The sequence below is a fragment of the Protomyctophum bolini genome, assembly GCF_963924005.1.
Source record: "Protomyctophum bolini genome assembly, chromosome: 6".
In the NCBI taxonomy this organism is placed as follows: Eukaryota; Metazoa; Chordata; class Actinopteri; order Myctophiformes; family Myctophidae; genus Protomyctophum; species Protomyctophum bolini.
The window spans coordinates 7,042,297-7,062,148 of NC_137867.1; the positions used below are offsets into that span (position 1 = coordinate 7,042,297).

At 43.0% G+C, this 19,852-nt stretch overlaps 1 protein-coding gene across 4 annotated transcripts in view; it reads right to left on the reverse strand.

Annotated features, from left to right (window-relative positions):
• rnf166 (ring finger protein 166) overlaps positions 1-17,095 on the reverse strand; it is a 67,799-nt gene extending 50,704 nt beyond the window's left edge. For 3 of the 4 annotated variants that reach the window (XM_080766747.1, XM_080766748.1, XM_080766749.1), the window contains exons 1-5: positions 17,003-17,095; positions 15,336-15,370; positions 12,674-12,806; positions 6,527-6,683; positions 6,146-6,258 (exon numbers count right to left, since the gene is read on the reverse strand). In XM_080766747.1, coding sequence (XP_080622873.1) covers positions 6,146-6,258; positions 6,527-6,683; positions 12,674-12,681 — 278 coding nt within the window. In that variant the 5' untranslated portion in view covers positions 12,682-12,806; positions 15,336-15,370; positions 17,003-17,095. The remainder of the gene's footprint in view (positions 1-6,145; positions 6,259-6,526; positions 6,684-12,673; positions 12,807-15,335; positions 15,371-17,002) is intronic. The other variant, XM_080766746.1, reaches the window with a different exon arrangement.
• Positions 17,096-19,852: the final 2,757 nt, after the last annotated feature.

A 19,852-nucleotide genomic window follows, 5' to 3' on the forward strand; every position in this document is an offset into this window, starting at 1 on the left:
CAACAGCTAAAGTATAGCATAATGGATACAACACCAAAAGGGGTTAATACAGCAGAAACTCCATACCATTTGGATCAATGTGGATTTCGTCCAGGTTCTTCCCTTGGAGATCACCAACTCGTCCCTGCTCCATGGCAATCAGCACCTTGCTGATCCTCGCGAGCTGAAGGGTCTTCTCTGGTAACCTATAAAACTTGCTATGTACTCTGATGCTGTGTCCCATGAAATCAGCTAGCTGCCCCATCTCAGTTTCCCTAAGGTTCAGAACTGTGGACAGAGTTGCCAAATGTTTCCGCAGTTTGGTAGATGTAATTGCCTGTGGATTCTTGAGGCCACACAGATTGCTGTACTCTCGGAGAAGAGCACTCGAGCGATAGAAAGACATGGCGCCTGGTACGGCGAATAGATAGCGGTTATCGTCGAGGACGCCACATTCCTTTCTGCATTCACAGAGACAGACAAGTGATTCCAACATTGACGGACTTAGGAGAATGGGCACCATCCTGCCATTCTTTCCTCTAGTTTCAATTCTGGAGAAGTGACTGCACAGCTTTATCTCAAACTCAGAGAGAGCGTAGTTGATGTCCTCATGAGTGGATGATTTGTCTCTTGACAAGAATGATGTGAGCTGAACTTTGTTCGTCTTCCCTTGTCTGCGACGGTTGAAAAGCAGAACCAGAGCTTGAGTGACCTTGGACAGTTTCTTCCAGTTCTCCATCGACGACGTAGACTTGAGGTCCTCAATGTACTGGTGCTGCTTCTCCTGCAGGAAGTCGTGTAACTTTTTGACATCTTCTGTCAGAGGCAGGACCAGAGGGTTATTCAACTTTCCCTCCAACAGGGTCTCCTGACATTTATTGGAAATCTCCTCATTCCATTTTGCGTGGTAGATCCTTTGGAAGTTTTGTGCTTCTTCCGCTGCCTTTTTGTCACCTTGAATGAGAGCACGACTCTCCAGAAGCATAGCGATTTTCTTGAGGCTGAATCCAAGTTTCACTGGAAGACTGATAGATTTCTCTTTTCTCGTCTCTTTTTGTGCAGTGTGTTTCACTGCCTTCACTGTGAGCTCAAAGTTCTTTGGAAGGATGTACTCTTTGATACTCTTCAGTGGTGTGATGTCACTTCCATGAACAACAAGTCTCCCCAGCTCCCTCAACTTTTGCCGGATGTAGTCATATTTTGCGGGGTCGGATCCGTGCTTCTTGTAGAGGGACTTAGCCAACTCGAGAATACACCAGTCTTTTTTGGCTGCATCTGCGATTTGATCCTGTTTCATTCTACTCAAGACATCCCAGACATCAGTGGACACCCCATCAGGGATGGGTTCAGCAAACGCACACAACATTTGAACTCTCTTTTTTCCAGGTTGTCGCTTTACGTCTGGTTTGATAAATTTGCAGTTCTTCATGTGTCTCCACAGTGCAGATCTGGTCATCAACCCTTGGCAGTAGACACAATGCATGTACTCTTGGGCAGTCAAATCTTGTTTTGGCTGCTTGCTTGCGACCAGTGTCCCTGTGCCTGTTTTTAAGACTTCGATATTGTGTGCGAAGTTGCCTCTGTTTCGGAGTAGATCTATATGTAGTCGCCTTTCTTTTGAATTCTTCGGAAAGCTGAATGCCTTTACAACCTCAAACTCCTTGCGGTGAACAGTCTCCAAATGCCTTGACAATTTCAACATTGGCATCTCACAAAAGACACAGAAGTGACGTTTACTGTATTTCCGAGATCCATCGGCTTTTTTTCCGACAGCAGGAATAATCACAGAGGCTTTAAGGACAGCGTTTTGGGTGTTACTACACGCAAGCGTTTTGGGTGTTACTACCACTTCCCTGTCTCTCGAAAGTTGGACAGGTCTCTCTATGGTGTCACACTCTGTGGCCACATCCTCAAACCAATCACTATCACCGTCACATTAACTTTTATCGGCAGAGGGGGAGTACGTTCTGTCATCCAAATCCGAAAATGAAGAGGCCTATGCTGAGGAGGACGCGCTTGAGGGGGACGCCGCTCTTGAGGCCAGTCAGGACACATTTGAGGAGATTACGGAAGGTATGTGCTTTAATCATTACATCTCCACATCTTGTTGCACCTTTACAGCACCCCAACTCTATCTGCCTATCCTAAACTGTTTAAACTATAAACTGTTCCTGCCAGTTGTCTGGTTCTCACAGTCATTAGCTTGGAGGCAGCCAAACCTTTAACAACTGTCGCCATTTGTAATTGACACACAGATATTACAGGGAGAGACAGCAGACACGATCATCTCTAGCACATCTAGTTACATAATATTTGACTTGTCATTCTATAGTTGCTGACCTGAGTGGATCCGCGCAAGATGGGGAGACGGAGCCAACAGGAGGTAAGGATATTGGACAGGGTTTTACTTTTATTTTCCCTCAGCCAGGTCCTAGCGTACAAGTGGCTTTGTCGGTCAGTCTGTGGCATGTGTCATTTTGCACCAGAGTACCTTAGGAGAATCAACGCCTGTAGCTTTACCTAGCCTACCTGTGGCACTTAACAGAATGTTCTACTTGTCATTCCACAGTTGCTAAACGGAGTGGGTCGGCACCAGCAGGAGCCGGACAGAAGGAGCCAAAAAGAGGTAAGGATATTTTGAGTGGTGCAACAGCTTTGTGTCCCTGGGTCCCTGGCTGGGTCTGTCTGTCAAAGTACAAAATAGCGTTTGGTTGGGGTTTTTTTGTGATTAACTGGCGGGGGCTCGTTATCCCTGTTCAACATTACTTTGTTTCTTAAAGGCTAACATTTTGTCAGTTTGTTTAATGTTATATCCTGGAGGTTCTTTTCGTGCTCGTGTTAAACTATCCACTTTACAGCTGTCATATTTATCAATTTGAGAGGTACAACAGGTGCGTGTCCTCTGGTAGCTTCCTTAGCACTGGGTGCTCAGTTTTCCTACTGTACTAATTTTGGCAGCTATTAATCGGAACATGGTGATTAATTACAAAATCAGTTGTTAAACACAGTAACATGACTAAAATGGCCAAATCCGGATCTATAGTCAGTGGTAGAAATAATTGTAGCTTTTAGGCTAAAACGATTACCTTATAATACACTAATCTGTTATTCATTTCTCTTTTAGCTCGGAAATGGGAACCAGAAGAGAAAGAAGCCGTGGAGAGGCACTTTAACAGTGTGAATGCAGCCGTAAAGTTTTCTACATCTTCTTCTTTAGGGATGTAATTTTGTTATGGACATAAAATTTTATAGCTTTCCAATCTCTCTTTGTAAGGGCTGGCTCTGATTCCAGACACCTGTCACAGTCACGTTTGCCTGGGACATTACAAGTCTGTATAGATTCCTTAACACTAGAAGGTCTGAGAGGTAATTTTGACCGTTTTTTAAATTATTTTTAAGTTGATTATCTTTGCCCATGAAGCTTTCAGAAGAGCATCATCATCCATCACCATTCTATCATCTCAGAAAATCTTGACATCTGAAAAAAAATCTAAATGTGAATTTAAGCACATGCAACTTTAGCTGATTTTATTTCAGACCTTCTAGTGTTAAAAAACATGATACCTGTGCTTGACCTCGTGAGGAGAGGAGAAGCCACTGACGGAGAGGTTGGGAGGAACACTACTGTGCTGTAACAGGTTGTCAGTTGTCTCGTATCATGTCAATATCATGGTCAGTATAATGTCAGTATCATTGACATTCATTGTATATATCATGTCTAGTAACATGTCAGTATCTTGTCAGCAGAATCATGTCAGTAGTATCTTGTCTAGTATCTTCTCAGTATCATGTCTAGTAGTATCTTCTCAGTATCTAGCTCCATTAAATTGGAACCCCTATATCTATGCTGCTACGCTTTAGCCTCAGTTTAATTGTTGCCTATGTGCCTGCGTTAAGTTTATGTCGCAGTCCGCTCCTCGGACTGTGAACTTTGACTGTCCTTATTTGATATTGGACTTCTGGATGTATTTCTGTCATTTCACTGATTTCAGTATGTTTTGTATGTATTTGCTCATGTGTTCCTGACTGTTGGTTTGTTTCTTTTTGTAGTATTTGTGCCTAGTGTTCCTGCCTTGTAATTTGTCAGTGTTTCCACCTGTGTCATTTTAGTCCCCCAGCCTATCCTAATGTTTATTGTATTTTGGTTCCACCTGTGACCTGTTATCCTGTGTGTATTTAAGTCCTGTGTTTGCATATTGTTCTTGTTGTTTCGTAGTTCCCTGTGGTGTGAGTTCCTGTATGGTTTCTGTGTTTTGTCATGCCTTCTTTGCCCTGTTTATGGAAGAACCTCAGTTTGATTAATAAATCCTTCTAAGTTTATTGCTCTGCCTACTGTCGCCTGCATTTGGGTCCTCATCCGCAATCTTTTTGACAAAGCTGCATCTTTCCTCAATGATTTAAGTAGATTTGAAATGTGTTTAAAGGTAGCAGATCTGTTTACATACGCAGTGCTAGTGGTCCATAGGGTGGTTGTAATCCATTCTCTAGCCTTCTATCACAACAGTACACACATCTTGGTGCTGTGTTCCCACATTGTTGTATTTCTTCCAGTAGGCATGCTCCAAGTGTAGCTGTTGTCTCACAACCTCAGCCTAATACCTTAAAATGTAACTATCTCCCTTGAATCACAGGGAAATCCATTTGGATTTGAGACCCAGGTTTGAATCCTTGAGTACAGGCCAGATCAATGACAGGTTATAGTGGGCTGGAAGCCAATCTTAGCCAATGAGGATGGAATATGACAAATCTGAAAGACCCGTTTTGTTTAGTGAATATAACCTGGATGGGCGGACAGGGTGCAAAACAGTCTCGGTCATGCATTCCGGCCTGGTGGAGACTATAAGGGAATACAATTTAGTACCATGTATTTACTATTTACCCAGCCACTTCATATTCAGAATAAGAATCAGAATAAGTGTCAAGTGTCAAAGGCACGTAAGTAAGTACCAATCACTTATTACCTTAGTAATTACATAAAGATGCCATTGAGCATTCAATCAGCTGCTCACATCACACGTGTGTATGACAGCCAGAGGACTAAAATAGCAAAAGCGAAGCATCGAGTATAATAACTTCCCATCTAGAGTTTGAATGGACAGGGAGACATCGAAGAGGAAGTATGAGTGGGGATGAATAAACATGTCAGAACAGGTCAGCTCCATATATGGAGATCTAAGGGTTTGAGGTCAGATGTAGAGTTGCTGGCCGGCATATATGCAGATCTAGTCTTCTCCATGTATGGCTATCCGAGGTCAGTGTCTTGATCTTCATGTTTTTCAAAATAGTAAAAAAAAGGAGTAAGGGGTTTAGCACAAGGACCTGATATGTGCAAATATGATTGAAATCCAAAATGTAGGTAGACAGTGGAGCTGGATTAACTTGGGAAGGTAGGGATTTCCGCCTATGAAAGGTTGCTGATTCACAATAGAACCAAATATTGGCACCCTTGTTGCTTTGTAGGCAGAGAGAACTGTTTGTTGTTTTTCTTTGGGTGCAGAGAATGGATTTGCAGAGTTATGTGTGCAGTTTCGGTTTGGTGTTTGTTCCATTTTTCAAGTTCTTGGTTGGCAAGGGGACCCCAGATATCGCAAACCATAGAGGGAGGTCTATGACAGTTGAATATCCATAACGTTGGTAACATCTGAAACTGTTATGGTGTACCCACAAAGATGTTAAGATCTGAAAGTGTGTTATGGTGTACCCACAAAGATGTTAAGATCTGATAGTGTGTTAAGGTGTCCACACTATGGTGTACCCACAAAGATGTTAAGATCCGAAAGTGTGTTATGGTGTCCCCACAAAAATTAAGATCTGAAAGTGTGTTATGGTGTACCCACAAAGATGTTAAGATCTGAAAGTGTGTTATGGTGTCCCCACCAAGATGTTAAATTCTGAAAGTGTGTTATGGTGTCCCCACAAAAATAACAATATCTGACAAGTCCCCAAATGGGAGGACCCAGTCATGTCTGGGGGAAAAAGTATTGAATATTACTAATTTAATGTCAGATTCTTGTTCCTGATTTTTTTCTGATCAAGCCTGATTTTTTTCACAGGCGTACCATGTCTAGAAAGGGGTGTTCCCACATGGGAGGTTCTAGTCATACGTCCCCACTATGTAGCAACTGCGAGTGTGTGTGTGTGTGTGTGTGTGTGTGTGTGTGTGTACCTAGGGATGGGTTGTGATGTGGGTACGACTGGAACAAACTTGGGACAGTTGGCCATCTGCTCCTGAACCTTAGAACAGGAAGCAATGTGAGAGCTCATCTTCACCAGAGCAACCTACACAAAGAAAACGAAACAGACAAAGACCAAGTTAGAATTACAGAAAGAATACAGAAAGTGAGCGAGAGAAAATCACTTGGGAGTGTGGCTCTCCCATTGTCCGAGGAGATGGTCCACGATCCAATAACTCAACAGATTGAAATTCATATGTCACACGTTATGACAAAGAATGTCTGAGTTGATAATGATGTACTGTATGTGTGTGTGTGTGTGTGTGTGTGTGTGTGTGTGTGTGTGTGTGTGTGTGTGTGTGTAAAATAAATACCTTTTTGCTACACCCCCAACAGGGGGCTTTGTGTGAGGTCAGCTGTTTTTCGATACTGGACGACCTGTCTACCTTCTTGGGGTCGAAGGGCACTCGACAGAGAGGACAAAGAGGAGAGGTCACCTGAAGACATGGCTGCAGACACTCCCCACAGAATCTGAGGAAGGAGAAGAAAGAGTGAAAACAGAGAAAACAGTGAAGGGTGAACACTGGATGGTGTTTTGGTATGTCACAATCTCATGTGAGCCTAGCTGTATGGGTGACATGGGTACTCTGTCTGTAATACATGTGCCGAGTTTGAAGTCCATCAGTTGGGCAGTTTTAGAGATACTCTAAAACTGCCCAACTGATAAATACTATTTATAGATAAAATCTATAGTTACCTAGGTCGATTTTGGGAACGATTCCCGGTGGGCATACTGTATATCTATAAATGCACCAAGTCTCTGTATGGCTGTCTGTGTGTAATCCACGACATATTCAATTCAATTCAATTGACATAACTAAATAACTAGAACATCCTTCCGACCAATACTAGATTGTTTGAATTGGCCGACTTTGGCAGCTATTCTATTGGGGCAGTGTGAATGTTTTGCTAGACACATGGGAGTGCAATGTGCTGGCTTATTGACACACACTTTCCCCTTTTTGAGCAGTGCCTCCGCTCCATTACACAGCTATGTGTGTCCCTACACGTACAGTACGTGTCTCTGTGTCCGAGCACGGACAGCTGCAACAGTGGCCATGTAGAGTACAGCACAGAGTAAAGTGGCACACAGTACAGTACAGTACAGCACAGTACAGTACAGTAGAGCTCTGGGCACATTCCTGGGGGTCTGGATGTCCCGGGGACCCCACACGATAACTGTCCAAAACAATATATATATAGATACACTTCTACTACACCTCTTCTCAAACCAAGCTGCTCATATTTTCTTTTTTTAAATACCCCCCCCCGGCAAGCTGATCCCTTCTTCAAAGGCAAAAACAAGTCAGTGGCTGAATTCATTGTGATCTACATCCAATGTTACCTTTATTTGATCTGAAATAATTAGTCTACACATTGCACCATCCTTGTTGTTAGACTGAACTCACACAAAACCAGAAACTCAACTCTAAACGCACCAGTAGCCTACCACCGTGCATTGCGAATAATAATTAAAACAAAATCCTGTCAATGTATCAGTTTGTAACTGTAGTGTACAAATGTATTATTTTGTATAAGACCAAATGGGACCCTGCCAGGCTGCCATCCTGGCTTGGGTTGCATTGAATTTTACATGAACTGTCAAGAGTTACATGAACAGTAGATGTGTGTGTGTGTGTGTGTGTGTGTGTGTGTGTGTGTGTGTGTGTGTGAATGAATGAATGAATGAATGAATGAATGAATGAAAATTTTATTTTCGTGTCATGCCACTTTGGCCCGTCCCATATGGGATTATATGACACATTTTACAGAATACACTGAATACAACACTTCCTGTTCACACATTATTCTAACAAACAAACAAACAAAACAAAGAAAATAAAATAAAACGAAAACAATCATAACAAGGCCATTTTACATATAAATGGCCCTCCTCCTCAATGACCAGGCCTTCTCAAGGTATGAGGCAAATGAAAAAGTGTACTTTTGAAACAGGCGCTTCAGTCTCTCGAAGTCCTCCAGCCATACGAATTCATGGTTTGGGTCTATCTTATTAAAAAGTCTCTCCCTAATGGAATTGTAGAATGGACAGTAAAAAACAAAATGCATTTCATTTTCGATTTGCTATAGATCACACAGACTACATAGTCTATCCTCCTCCACCGTGCCTACATATCTACCTGTCTCAATATGCAGACCAAGTATGCCAGCTCTAATTTGGGCACACAAGGATCGTTTTTTCTTTGACATATTATACTGTACATAGTTTTCTGTCTCGTAGACCTGTTTTATCTCACAGTATGTGCGGAGCTTTGGTTTACACCATATATCCAGCGCCCATCTATCCTTTACACCCTGAAAAATAATTGATTGTATTACTTTAACCTCTACTTGTTGTTTACTATAATAGTGGTCCTCATAACCAGCTCTCATAAGAATATCGTACATGTCCGTAGCCCATACGCCCCTGATCGAAGTATCCCACACAAGAATCTTTCTTACAATTCTGTTAGAGTTCAACCCCAGTATTCTGTTCCACAGACGTACCATGTGCACACTCCACCGTACCTCATTGGGTTCCCACCCCGTATCCCCCAAGATAGCCAGGGTTGGTGTGAATTTGTGTACCCCCAGGAAGTATCGCATTGCTCTATTATGCACGGTCTCACTTTTAGGGTATTGTTTAAATCCCCACACTCCTGCTACATAATCCAACACTGGACATACACAAGCCTGGTATAGTTTGGAGTAGGTAGAGAAACCAATATCCCTCAGGTTCTTGGTTTTAGCTATGACCCCCCCTAGTGCTCTATTTGCTGATTCCGTCAATACAGTTGTTCCTTTTGTGAAATGCATATGCTCATCTAAATAAAAGCCCAAGTATTTATAACATTGTGTATAATTTAACTTTGAGGCTCCAAAATGGAATTGAAAGTCACTAGTGTGCATGGCTGGAGTTTTAAAATGCATAATTTCAGTTTTGTTTTCATTTATCAAAAGTCTCCATTTTTTACACCAGTTGCTTGCACATGTCAGCATTCTTTGTAGGTCAGATTCTGTCTCTGCTATTAAAATAATATCATCTGCATACAATAGAATGCTGACCTGTTCGCTTCCACATTTGACACCACAGTTAAGGGGTTTGATTTGATTGGCCAAATCATTAATAAATACAGCAAACAGGGTAGGGGACAAAGCGTCTCCCTGCTTCACCCCTGACGGAGTGGGGAACCAGTTGGTACAAGCATAATTTACCTTTACACAAGCTTGTGGTGCGCTGTATAATGACATAACTGCCTGATAAAACTTTCCATCCACCCCAGTTTTAATCAGTCTATAGGCAAGCAGATCTCTGTTAACAAAATCAAAAGCTTTCTGGAAATCAATAAAACATGCGTATGTTGATTTGTTTACCTTCAATCTATTTCTTACTATAGTACATACTGTGTAAATGTGATCTATACAGGCCCTGGCTTTACGGAAGCCATTCTGCTCCTCTACTAGAAGGTGTTCTTTTTCTAGGAATTCCATCAGTCTCTCATTAAGTAAAGATGAGTACAGTTTATAAACTGTGCTCATCAAACTAATGCCCCTATAGTTAAGGGGAATTCTAGGGTCATTTTTGTGTGACTTTGGTATGGGACTTATAATGGACTTAAACCATACTGATGGTATTTTACTATGTTGAAAACAGTTGCTCAACAAATTATTCAAGATTCAAGATTCAAGATTGCTTTATTTTGTCATCATTTCCAACTGTAGCAGCAGAAAAAAACGAAATTACGTTTCTCCTAGTTAAAAGACAGCACAGGCTCGTACAATAATAAATTATCAGTGCAAGACATACTAAGTGTAAATAAATAAGTCCTAAAAACTACAGGGATCCATAAAAAGATTAATAGAATAAAAAACCATTTTAAACCATTTTAAAAACCATTTATAAAAACAGAACATGGATCACAGTTCATGTCCTATCTGCCAGGGAGGCTAGAGTTCAGGAGCCTGATTGCCTGGGGAAAGAAGCTTCTCCGCATTCTTTCTGTCCTGGCACTGATGCTCCTGTACCGTTTCCCAGAGGGCAAAAGGGAGATCAGGCTGTGAGAGGGGTGGGTGGCATCCTTGCTGATACCAGTTGCTCTCTTGATGCACCTTTGCTGGTATATGTCCGCCAGGGAGGGCAGCGAGGTACCAATGACTTTACTGGCTGTTCTCACCGTCCTGTCCAGCTTTTTCCTCTCCTCAGCCGTGCTGCTTCCATACCAGGAGGTAAAACAATAGGTGAGAATGCTCTCAATAGTGCCTCTATAAAACATGGTCAGGGCTGGGACAGGCAGGTCGACTCTCTTCAGCTGACGGAGTGGGTAGAGACGCTGCTGGGCCTTTTTAATGATGGCAGTGGTGTTGCTGCTCGGGGCCAAGTTGTCCGTCAGCAGCACTCCCAGAAAAGTGGTGCTTTTTACCCTCTCTACGGCTGAGCCGTCGATGGTCATAGGATGGTGTTGTGGCCTGGTTCTCGTCCTAAAGTCCACAACCATTTCCTTGGTCTTTTTGTTGTTGAGGGAAAGATTGTGCGCCTTGCACCAAGCTGCCAACTGTTCGACCTCCTCTCTGTAGGCAGCTTCATCCCCCTTCGTTATGAGGCCGACCACGGTGGTGTCATCAGCAAACTTTATGATGTGGTTGCTTCTGAACCTGGCCTTGCAGTCGTGTGTAAGTAGAGTGAACAACAGGGGACTCAGTACGCATCCCTGAGGAGATCCTGTGTTCACTTCAATGGCTTTGGATGTTATTTTGCCTATTTTTACTGTTTGCCTCCGCTGTGTCAGGAAATCCAGGATCCAATTGCAGGTAACATTGTCCACCTTCAACACCCTCAGCTTCTCCACCAGCTGCTGTGGTATGATGGTGTTGAAGGCAGAGCTGAAATCTAGGAAAAGGATCCTGGCATAGGTGTCTGCCTTTTCCAGATGCGACAGAGTGAGGTGGAGCATGGTGGAAATAGCATCCTCTGTGGACCGGTTTGGTCTATAAGCGAACTGGAATGGGTCCAGGTCGGCGCTGAGGCCTCCTTTTATGCGTTCCATGACCAGCCTCTCGAAGCATTTCATAACGACTGGGGTAAGGGCCACAGGGCGGTAGTCGTTCATGCAGCCTGGGCTGGGTTTTTTGGGCACAGGTATGATGGTGGCGTTCTTCCAACAGGCAGGCACTCTGGCTTGACTGAGAGAGATGTTGAAAATGTCAGTAAAAACACCTTTTAACTGCTCTGCACAGTCTTTCAGCACCCGTCCTGGTATGTTGTCTGGTCCCGTAGCCTTTCGAGGGTTAATGCTGGAAAAGGCCCTCTTAACCTCCGTGGTGGTTAGCTGGGGCACCTGGTCTGTGGGTGAGGTTGGAAATCTCTGCACCTCCCTGTCATTTGTGGCCTCAAACCGTGTGTAAAAGGCATTGAGGTTGTCAGGAAGTAATGGATCGGTGGGGGCTGGCTGCGAAGCAGGCTTGTAGCCCGTTACTGTGTGGAATCCCTGCCACAGTTTCCGAGTGTCCTTGTTGTCATTAAATTGACTTGCCATCCTTTTCCCATACATTCCTTTTGCCTCTTTTATGCCTCTGTCCAGGTCGTTCCTTGCCTTCCTATAGGCCACTGGATCGCCAGATCTAAAGGCGATATCCCTGGCTTTCAATAGTAGGCGTGTCTTCTTGGTCAGCCATGGTTTTTGGCTAGCGCGTACTTGTATTGTCTTCATTACATACAAAATTAGGCCAAGTTTGGGTGATTTTAAAATTTCATTTGGTAAATCTTCTATCCCTGTGGCCTTTCCTAATTTTGCCCTGTCAATAGCCTTTAACACCTCTGCCATGGAAATCTCCCTATTAAGGTCCCCGTTACCTCGGAATGCCACCTCCAACATCTCCTTTTCCCAGTTGTTTTTCAATCTACACATTTCCAGAAAAGCCAGTTCATCAAAGCCAGTTGCATTATTTTCAAATAAAGTGGCAAAATCTTTTTCCCATTTAGACAACACCAGTGAAGTCTCTCTTATCAGATTTCCCCCTTCTCCCCATACTTCCATTGGAATTAGCTTTTTACGTGTTTTTTACGTGTTTTCACGTGTGTGTTTTCACGTGTGTGTGTGTGTGTGTGTGTGTGTGTGTGTGTGTGTGTGTGTGTGTGTGTGTGTAACCGACAGCGACAGTGTGTGTGTGTGTGTGTGTGTGTGTGTGTGTGTGTGTGTGTGTGTGTGTGTGTGTGTGTGTGTGTGTGTCAGTGTCGCCCGTACGTGTGTGCACAGCTGTGGATGTGGATGTATTGTCTCGTTCTTTGTGTTGTGTCAAATGTGTGTATATATGTGTTCTGCGCATGGCTGCTGTGTCGCAAGACAAATTTCAGTGTGAACTGACAATAAAGTACTATATCATATCAATTAATAGTATATTAGCGAGCACCACAATTCTGTGTGTTTGTCGTGTGTTGTGTGCAATGCACACATATAATATACCTTTGCATTGAAGGCCTTGTCTCAGCAGGCCCCAGAGCAGAGAACCACAGTGGTCACAGAAGGTGAGGACCTTGAAATTATGGATGCTGAACTTGTGGGGCATGTTGACGCTGAAGCGCTGGGAACCCACGGGCTGCGTGGAAGGGGAAAAGGACCATATCACACAGCGGCCATTTTGTACACTTACAGGCGCAAGGACACCCCGTAGTCCATTTACAGTACATATGCCCACAGGGCTTGACATTAAAAAGGAGAATTCCATTCCTGTATTTGTAGTTGTTATACGTCCATACCAAAGAGGTCCAGGTGTTATTTTGTGCAAAGGCGCATTATTGGCTATTTCCCCTATACCATAAGCCCTCAATGAATTGAATTAAATTGCGTTGGATTGAATGGGGCTATGGGGTGTTGCGCTAATTCGCTTATTTCCATCGCTCAAAAGCGACAAGCGGCACACTTTACTAGTTTAGCACAGAAACCCAAGCCCCATAGAGCGTTGCAGTCCCGCCCCCTTTCAGAACGACAGGAAATGATTCTCCATTCATTTTCTCCGTATAGGCTTTTCAAAAAAGTCTTTATTTAAAGACGGTTACGCCGCGGACAAAGCCAGGACAAATCATGACAATAATTACAATGTTTGGTAGCCGATCAAAAAATGTGTAAGAAGAAAAACAAAACTAATAGTGTTGTGTCCTGCCTTTATTTTCTTCTTTCAGATTATTTGATCGGCACAAGACATTGTCTTTGTTGTGGCGTTGTCCGCGGCGTAACAGTCTTCATAAAAATACTTTTTGAAAAGCCTATGGAGAAAATGAATGGAGAATAATTTCCTGGGCCACTCGTCGTTCTGAAAGGGGGCGGGACTATAGGGCTTATATTAGGGGAAATAGCCAATAATGCACTTTTGCACAAAATAACACCTGGACCTCTAAGGTAAGAAAGCCTTCTAGCATGGAATTCTCCTTTAACCCATTTTTGGCAGGAACCCCTTTTGGTGTTAGCATCATGTCATGCTTTAGCTATTGAAAAATAGCAGATCTACAAGCTCATAGCACGCCACCGAGTGGCGCGCTATGAGCTTCAGGATGTAGGATGTCAGGATGTAGAAGACATTTTTTAAATCTGATCTCAGGTCAGAATGGTTTAAATGTGCTAATCTGCTAACTGTGCACCGATGGGACCGATATCTATTTGTTTTTGGAATACATGAAATGTATAAAAGATCACAGACATTCTAGGGCTATTAACTGCATGCGTGTTCACCAAAAACCAACTTACAGTTAGTTGATTTAAAATGTATTTGTGAGCTCGTGCTCCGGTCAAGTGACATTTTGTGCCCGGACTAGTGTTCTTGTCCGAAGGACAAAATGCCTCAAAAAGTTAAATGCCACGTATATATATACTCGTCTGACCCGGATTCATATTCCATTCGTCTTTGACAGTGGTGCAAAGTCCATTTACTGTATCGATACCAAAATACTTTAGTCAAATAAACGATACGGTATACTGTAGCAACATTCCTGCTGTCACCTTAACCTTAACCCATTTTGGTGTTAGCATCATGTCGTGCTTTAGCTATTGAAAAATAGCAGACCTACAAGCTCATAGCGCGCCACCGAGTGGCGCCATACGAGCTTGTAGGTCTGCTATTTTGAAAAAATCGAAGAACGACTGACATTTTTAGAATCTGATCTCAGGTCAGAATGGGTTAATCAGACCATGAGTGTGTGTCCAGTGGAAACCTCGTATGAATCTGATCTCAGGTCAGAATGGGTTAACCTTAAACCGATAGGATTTATTTATCTCTCTCTCGGGTTTGATGTAACTGCGCTCTACTCTGAAGTCGTCCTTTATAACTCCATTTTACGGAAGTCACCGTCCCAAAGCGATGAAACTATATTCAGATAATTGCTCATTACATTTTGGCTTCATTTGAAGTTGGCCTGGTGTTTGAGTGGAAACATGGCAGTAGAATGCGTACCTCTGCCTCGGCTTGGTCTTCCTCGTGCTTCTTCATCCCAGCGCACTTTGTGATGATCAACTCATGGCATCGCTTATGGACCACACAGGTGCACACTGGACAAAGAGCACGCGCGCACACACACGCACACACACACACACACACACACACACACACACACACACACACACACACACACACGCACACGCACACACACAGTTTAGTTTGTATAATGTTCATTCGTTCACAGGTTTTTTACTAAGGACACACTAATTAGGACAGTTCCGTTTAGTGTAGTATAGGGTCTTGTTCGGTTAGCCAATATTATGTACAGAGGAAAAACTCTAACATAACAGCCAGTATACTGTCACCAACGTTTTAGTCTACGAGATATAGTATATATACACTTAAAAAATATCAGCCAATATATTTCAATGATGGTACAGTAGAGAAAAGACACGACAGTCACTCTCCTTTTGGTGTCAGTATCATGTTATGCTTTAGCTATTGAAAAATAGCAGATCTACAAGCTCGTAGCGCGCCACCGAGTGGCGCGCTACGAGCTTGTATAGGTCTGCTATTTTTTAAAAATCGAAAGAACGACTGACACAGAAACATATAGCTTTTTCGGAAAACTGTCAGGATGTGGAAGACATTTTTTTTTTTTAGAATCTGATCTCAGGTCAGAATGGGTCAACCTACCTTGACATTGGTAGCCCTGTTTCCCAATGACCCCCCTGAAACAGAGAGGCAGAGAGAGAGAGAGAGAGAGAGAGAGAGAGAAGACAATTACCAACAATGAGTGTTCTATTCCTATTAGATATCATGCACATGTTGTCCTATATACAGCAGTTCTCCTGCTAGGAAAGGAAAACCTATACCGTAGTTTATACTAAACAGAATGTTTTGGGATGAAGTGTCTTGTGTAGAAGCTGTTTCTCGCCCCTCCCGTTTGTCTGCCAGAGCTGGTGAGAACTTCAGACTATGCATCAGTCTACTAACAAAACTGTTTTTTAGATTAAAAAAAAAATATATATATATATACACGCTATAGAGCACCGAAGTCCTGACGTCACTTTCGGAAGCGGGCGTCAGTCCCCAGGTTGATGTATTTTTTATTTGCATTGTAATCCCCATAGGGGGGGATTTTTAGATCTCTTCATATAAGAACTGCGTTTGAATAATAAACCGACCACCCCGGGGCCTTTTCACTCATATGGATATATGAAGCATCGACTGTGAAGGTGGAAATGTACAATTATACCCAAAGAGTAACATAATAATAAACGTTAGAAACGAGTCAAATAACCCAGAGACTATACATTTCCGGGTAGGCGGCGGCGTTGTTGCACAACATAAACTGAATGTTAATTACGTTTTATTTTTATTTTATTGATATTTAATGTTTCGTGGTTACAGTACTTGTTGAGTCACCACCAGCGGAGCTTATATTGTCAACGAGGAATCTCAGGAACGCAATGTGTCGACGGCTGGGCGTGACGTATATTAGCAGCGACATTGCCTTCACGTGTATAGTTTCGAGGCTTTTGCGGCCACATTAAATCCATTTTCTCCAGAATGCAGGCCGTATCAAATATTAATGGACATCATTGACGACACACAGCCACTCCCCCCTGACAGAAAGGCCGGGGTGGTCGGTTTATCTTTCAAACATAGTTCTTATTATGAAGCCTGATGGGGATTATAATGCAACTAAAAAAAAATACATGAACCTGTGTACTGGCGCCCTCTACTGTCAGACTTCGGTGCTCTATAAGAGTATGCCCCACCTATTTGATGCCAGGCCTATAATAGCCAGTAATTCATTCCTGTATATTATGACACATTTTGGATTATTATTACAAAACTTACATCACGCACTTCAGCCCTGTAACACTCGTACACAGCTTGTAGACCTGCTATTTTCAAACGATGCATTGGAATACTTGAAATGGGACATTCTGCATAGCGAGTACTTTAAATGTTGTACTCTAAGTACATTTTGACTTTTACTTGTAACAGAGTATTTTGACTTTTACTTGTAACAGAGTATTTCTACATTTGCCGTATTGATACTTTTACTTAGAAACCCATTTTGGCGTTGGCATCATGTCACGCTTTATAGCTATTGAAAAATAGCGGATCTACAAGCTCGTAGCGCGCCACCGAGTGGCGCGCTATACGAGCTTGTAGATCCGCTATTTTTGAAAAATCGAAGAACGACTGACGTGTAGAAAAATAGCCTTTTTCAGAAAACTCTCAGGATGTGGAAGAACATTTATAGAATCTGATCTCAGGTCAGAATGGGTTAAGTAAAAAAAAAAAGTGAGTATTTGTCCATCACTGCGTGCGTGCGTGCGTGCGCGTACCAGATGAATTCTCTGCAGTGGGAGCAGTAGGTGGGCTGTCGGAGGTAGGTGGCCATGAACTTGTGTCCGTTGACCTGGTGGACCCTCCTGCGCACGGCGCCCTGCCGCTTCCTGGGGCGCATGCGCTCGCGGAACACCCGCTCCTCATTCTCACTGGAGCCCGCCACTGCTATAGACGCACGCACGCACGCACGCACGCACGCACGCACGCACGCACACACGCACGCACGCACACACACACACACACACACACACACACACACACACACACACACACACACACAAAGATAACGTTTTTTTTTGTATCCATTTCCATCTGGTTGGAAAAATAATGAAGGGAAAGAACGGTGCACTTCCAATAAGTGGCCAGTAGATGGCAGTGTCGTTGTGCAGTTATCTAAACGGTGGGGTGGGACTGTACTGAAGCGTGTCTGTGTCAGTTTAGATTTAAGCTAAAAAAAAAAATCATTGTGTTCTCTATGTTGGCTTATATTCAAAAATTGTGAACGTTTGTGCACATCTTTGAATATATTTAAAGTGTGTGTGTGTGTGTGTGTGTGTGTCTTTTATCCCCCTGTTCCCCTCACTGTATATATACTTTTTTTTCCCCTTTTCGCTTCCTATATGATGAATTCCTGTTCTGTTCTTTAACTACATAGAAGTGTCTATTTGTTTGTCTCTAAATGTTTTGATGAATTGAACAATGTGGACCCTGTTGTAAACAAGTGTAAGGCTTAATTGGGTCGTCCACTCACAGTTAACAGTCTTTGTATTGAGTTTGTGCTTGAAATGTACTGTAATTCTGCAAACTGTTAATAAAGATTTCAATCAATCAATCAAAGTGTGTGTGTGTGTGTGTGTGTGTGTGTGTGTGTGTGTGTGTGGGGGGGGGGGGGTTCTTGACATAAAAACGTTTGAGATAGTTTTTATAGTTAGTACTATAGTTAAACAAAAGTGAACTGAAAACATAACACAATCAGACAGTGTCTGTTTGTCTGTCTGTCTGTCTGTCTGTCTGTCTGTCTGTCTGTCTCTTACTCCTATCTGTATTTTATCTCTGTTTCGGTCTTTGCCACCCTCTCTCTCTCTCTCTCTCTCTCTCTCTCTCTCTCTCTCTCTCTCTCTCTCTCTCTCTCTCTCTCTCTCTCTCTCTCATTCTGACTGATTATATGGAGGGTATTCCCAGCTGTGAGCAGCGTGTTTAATTTGTCTCCGTATATTAATTACATTCACCCGAGGACAGCAGTGAGGAGGTGAATGGAGAGTGCTGGGAGTATAGGAATTAACATTTGGGTGTCAAAGGTCAAAGGTCAAGGTCACAATGACGGTCACAGTTGAGAATGAACGGGTGCATTTACCAAGACCTAGTTGAATGCATCCATGTCACCCGCCCTAGTATAACGAGACCTAGTTGAATGCATCCATATCACCCGCCCTAGTATAACGAGACCTAGTTGAATTCATCCATATCACCCACCCTAGTAACACACACACACACACACACACACACACACACACACACACACACACACACACACACACAACAATGACAGGGAGGAAGAAGGCACAGCTATTCCTTCTCAGTCTGACTATATACTCCTTCAAGGATGCCTTTCTTTCACCTCAGTTGTCTTTCTTATCTTCCACGCACGCACACACGCACGCACGCACACTAGGCATGTGGAAAATAATCGATACGTATCGATACATCGATTATGACGTGCGCGATGCGAGTGAATCGGTTCATTCACTGTGTGTCGGTAAAATTGACGGGTGAAATCTCGATGGATCGTTCGCGGAGTGCTTGCACCGGTAAAATCCGTGGTTGCACTGTTTTTTCATGGTAAATTTCACCCTATCCTGTGTTTCCGAGGCGCATTGAACGTACCATCAGAAAAGGAAGGAAAAAAAAGGTCTCTCGCAGCCAGCTCCGCACAGTGTGCGGCTGTGCGCTGCGAGCACGCAGCTACTCTGTGCAGAGTATACACGTTGAGACAACAGACTATAAAGAGCACCCGCGACGAACAGAAGTGAACCCCACGCACAAAGGAAGCACAACCTTTAGCTTTATAAAATAGCTGTCCGTCGATCAGTTGACTTTTCACTGTAGCGCTGCGTGCTGCAAATGATCCACACCCCACAGCTGTTCTAGCTGATTCTCCGACGCGAATCTGCGTCGCGACTCGCGATCATCAATTTGTAATTAAAGAAAGCTTCTGCTTCTGCTTCTGCACACGTGTACAACAACAACAACGCCACAGCTGGGTCAGTGTACTGCTTGTGTTTAAAGTCGTTTACAACCGTTCCACAACTTTCCACTGTCCAGCTTTCCCCTGCTATTCTCTGGGATAGAAGCCTTATTTATATTCTGCAGCAAGACGGTGTCGCACGCCTAAAATTGCAGATCCACAAGCTCACAGCGGGGCGTGGATGAGACGCGTTGTGAGCTTGTACATCTGCTATGTATTTATAACGTTAATAATACATGCAGGCCAGGGTCTTCAATGTTTTTTAGGTCAAGCCAAGGACCACTTAGCTGAGAGTGAGAGATCAAGCAGGGACCCCCACTATACATAGGCAATTATATTATTAAACTGTGTTGCAGATTAAACTACTTGTTTGACAGCACTACGAGTGTGACCTGTCATTTTTGTTTTGTTTATTTGTTTATTTTCTATTTATATGTTGGTAACATTAATTGAGCTATTACATAGGATATTACATTTTAATCTCTTGAACCCTCTATACTCAAAACCTCAAATTGACCTTTGAGATATAATTATTATACTATAGCCTATGATTATTAGTAATCTAACAATTCCACAATAACCAGCAGAGAGCAGACCCTTT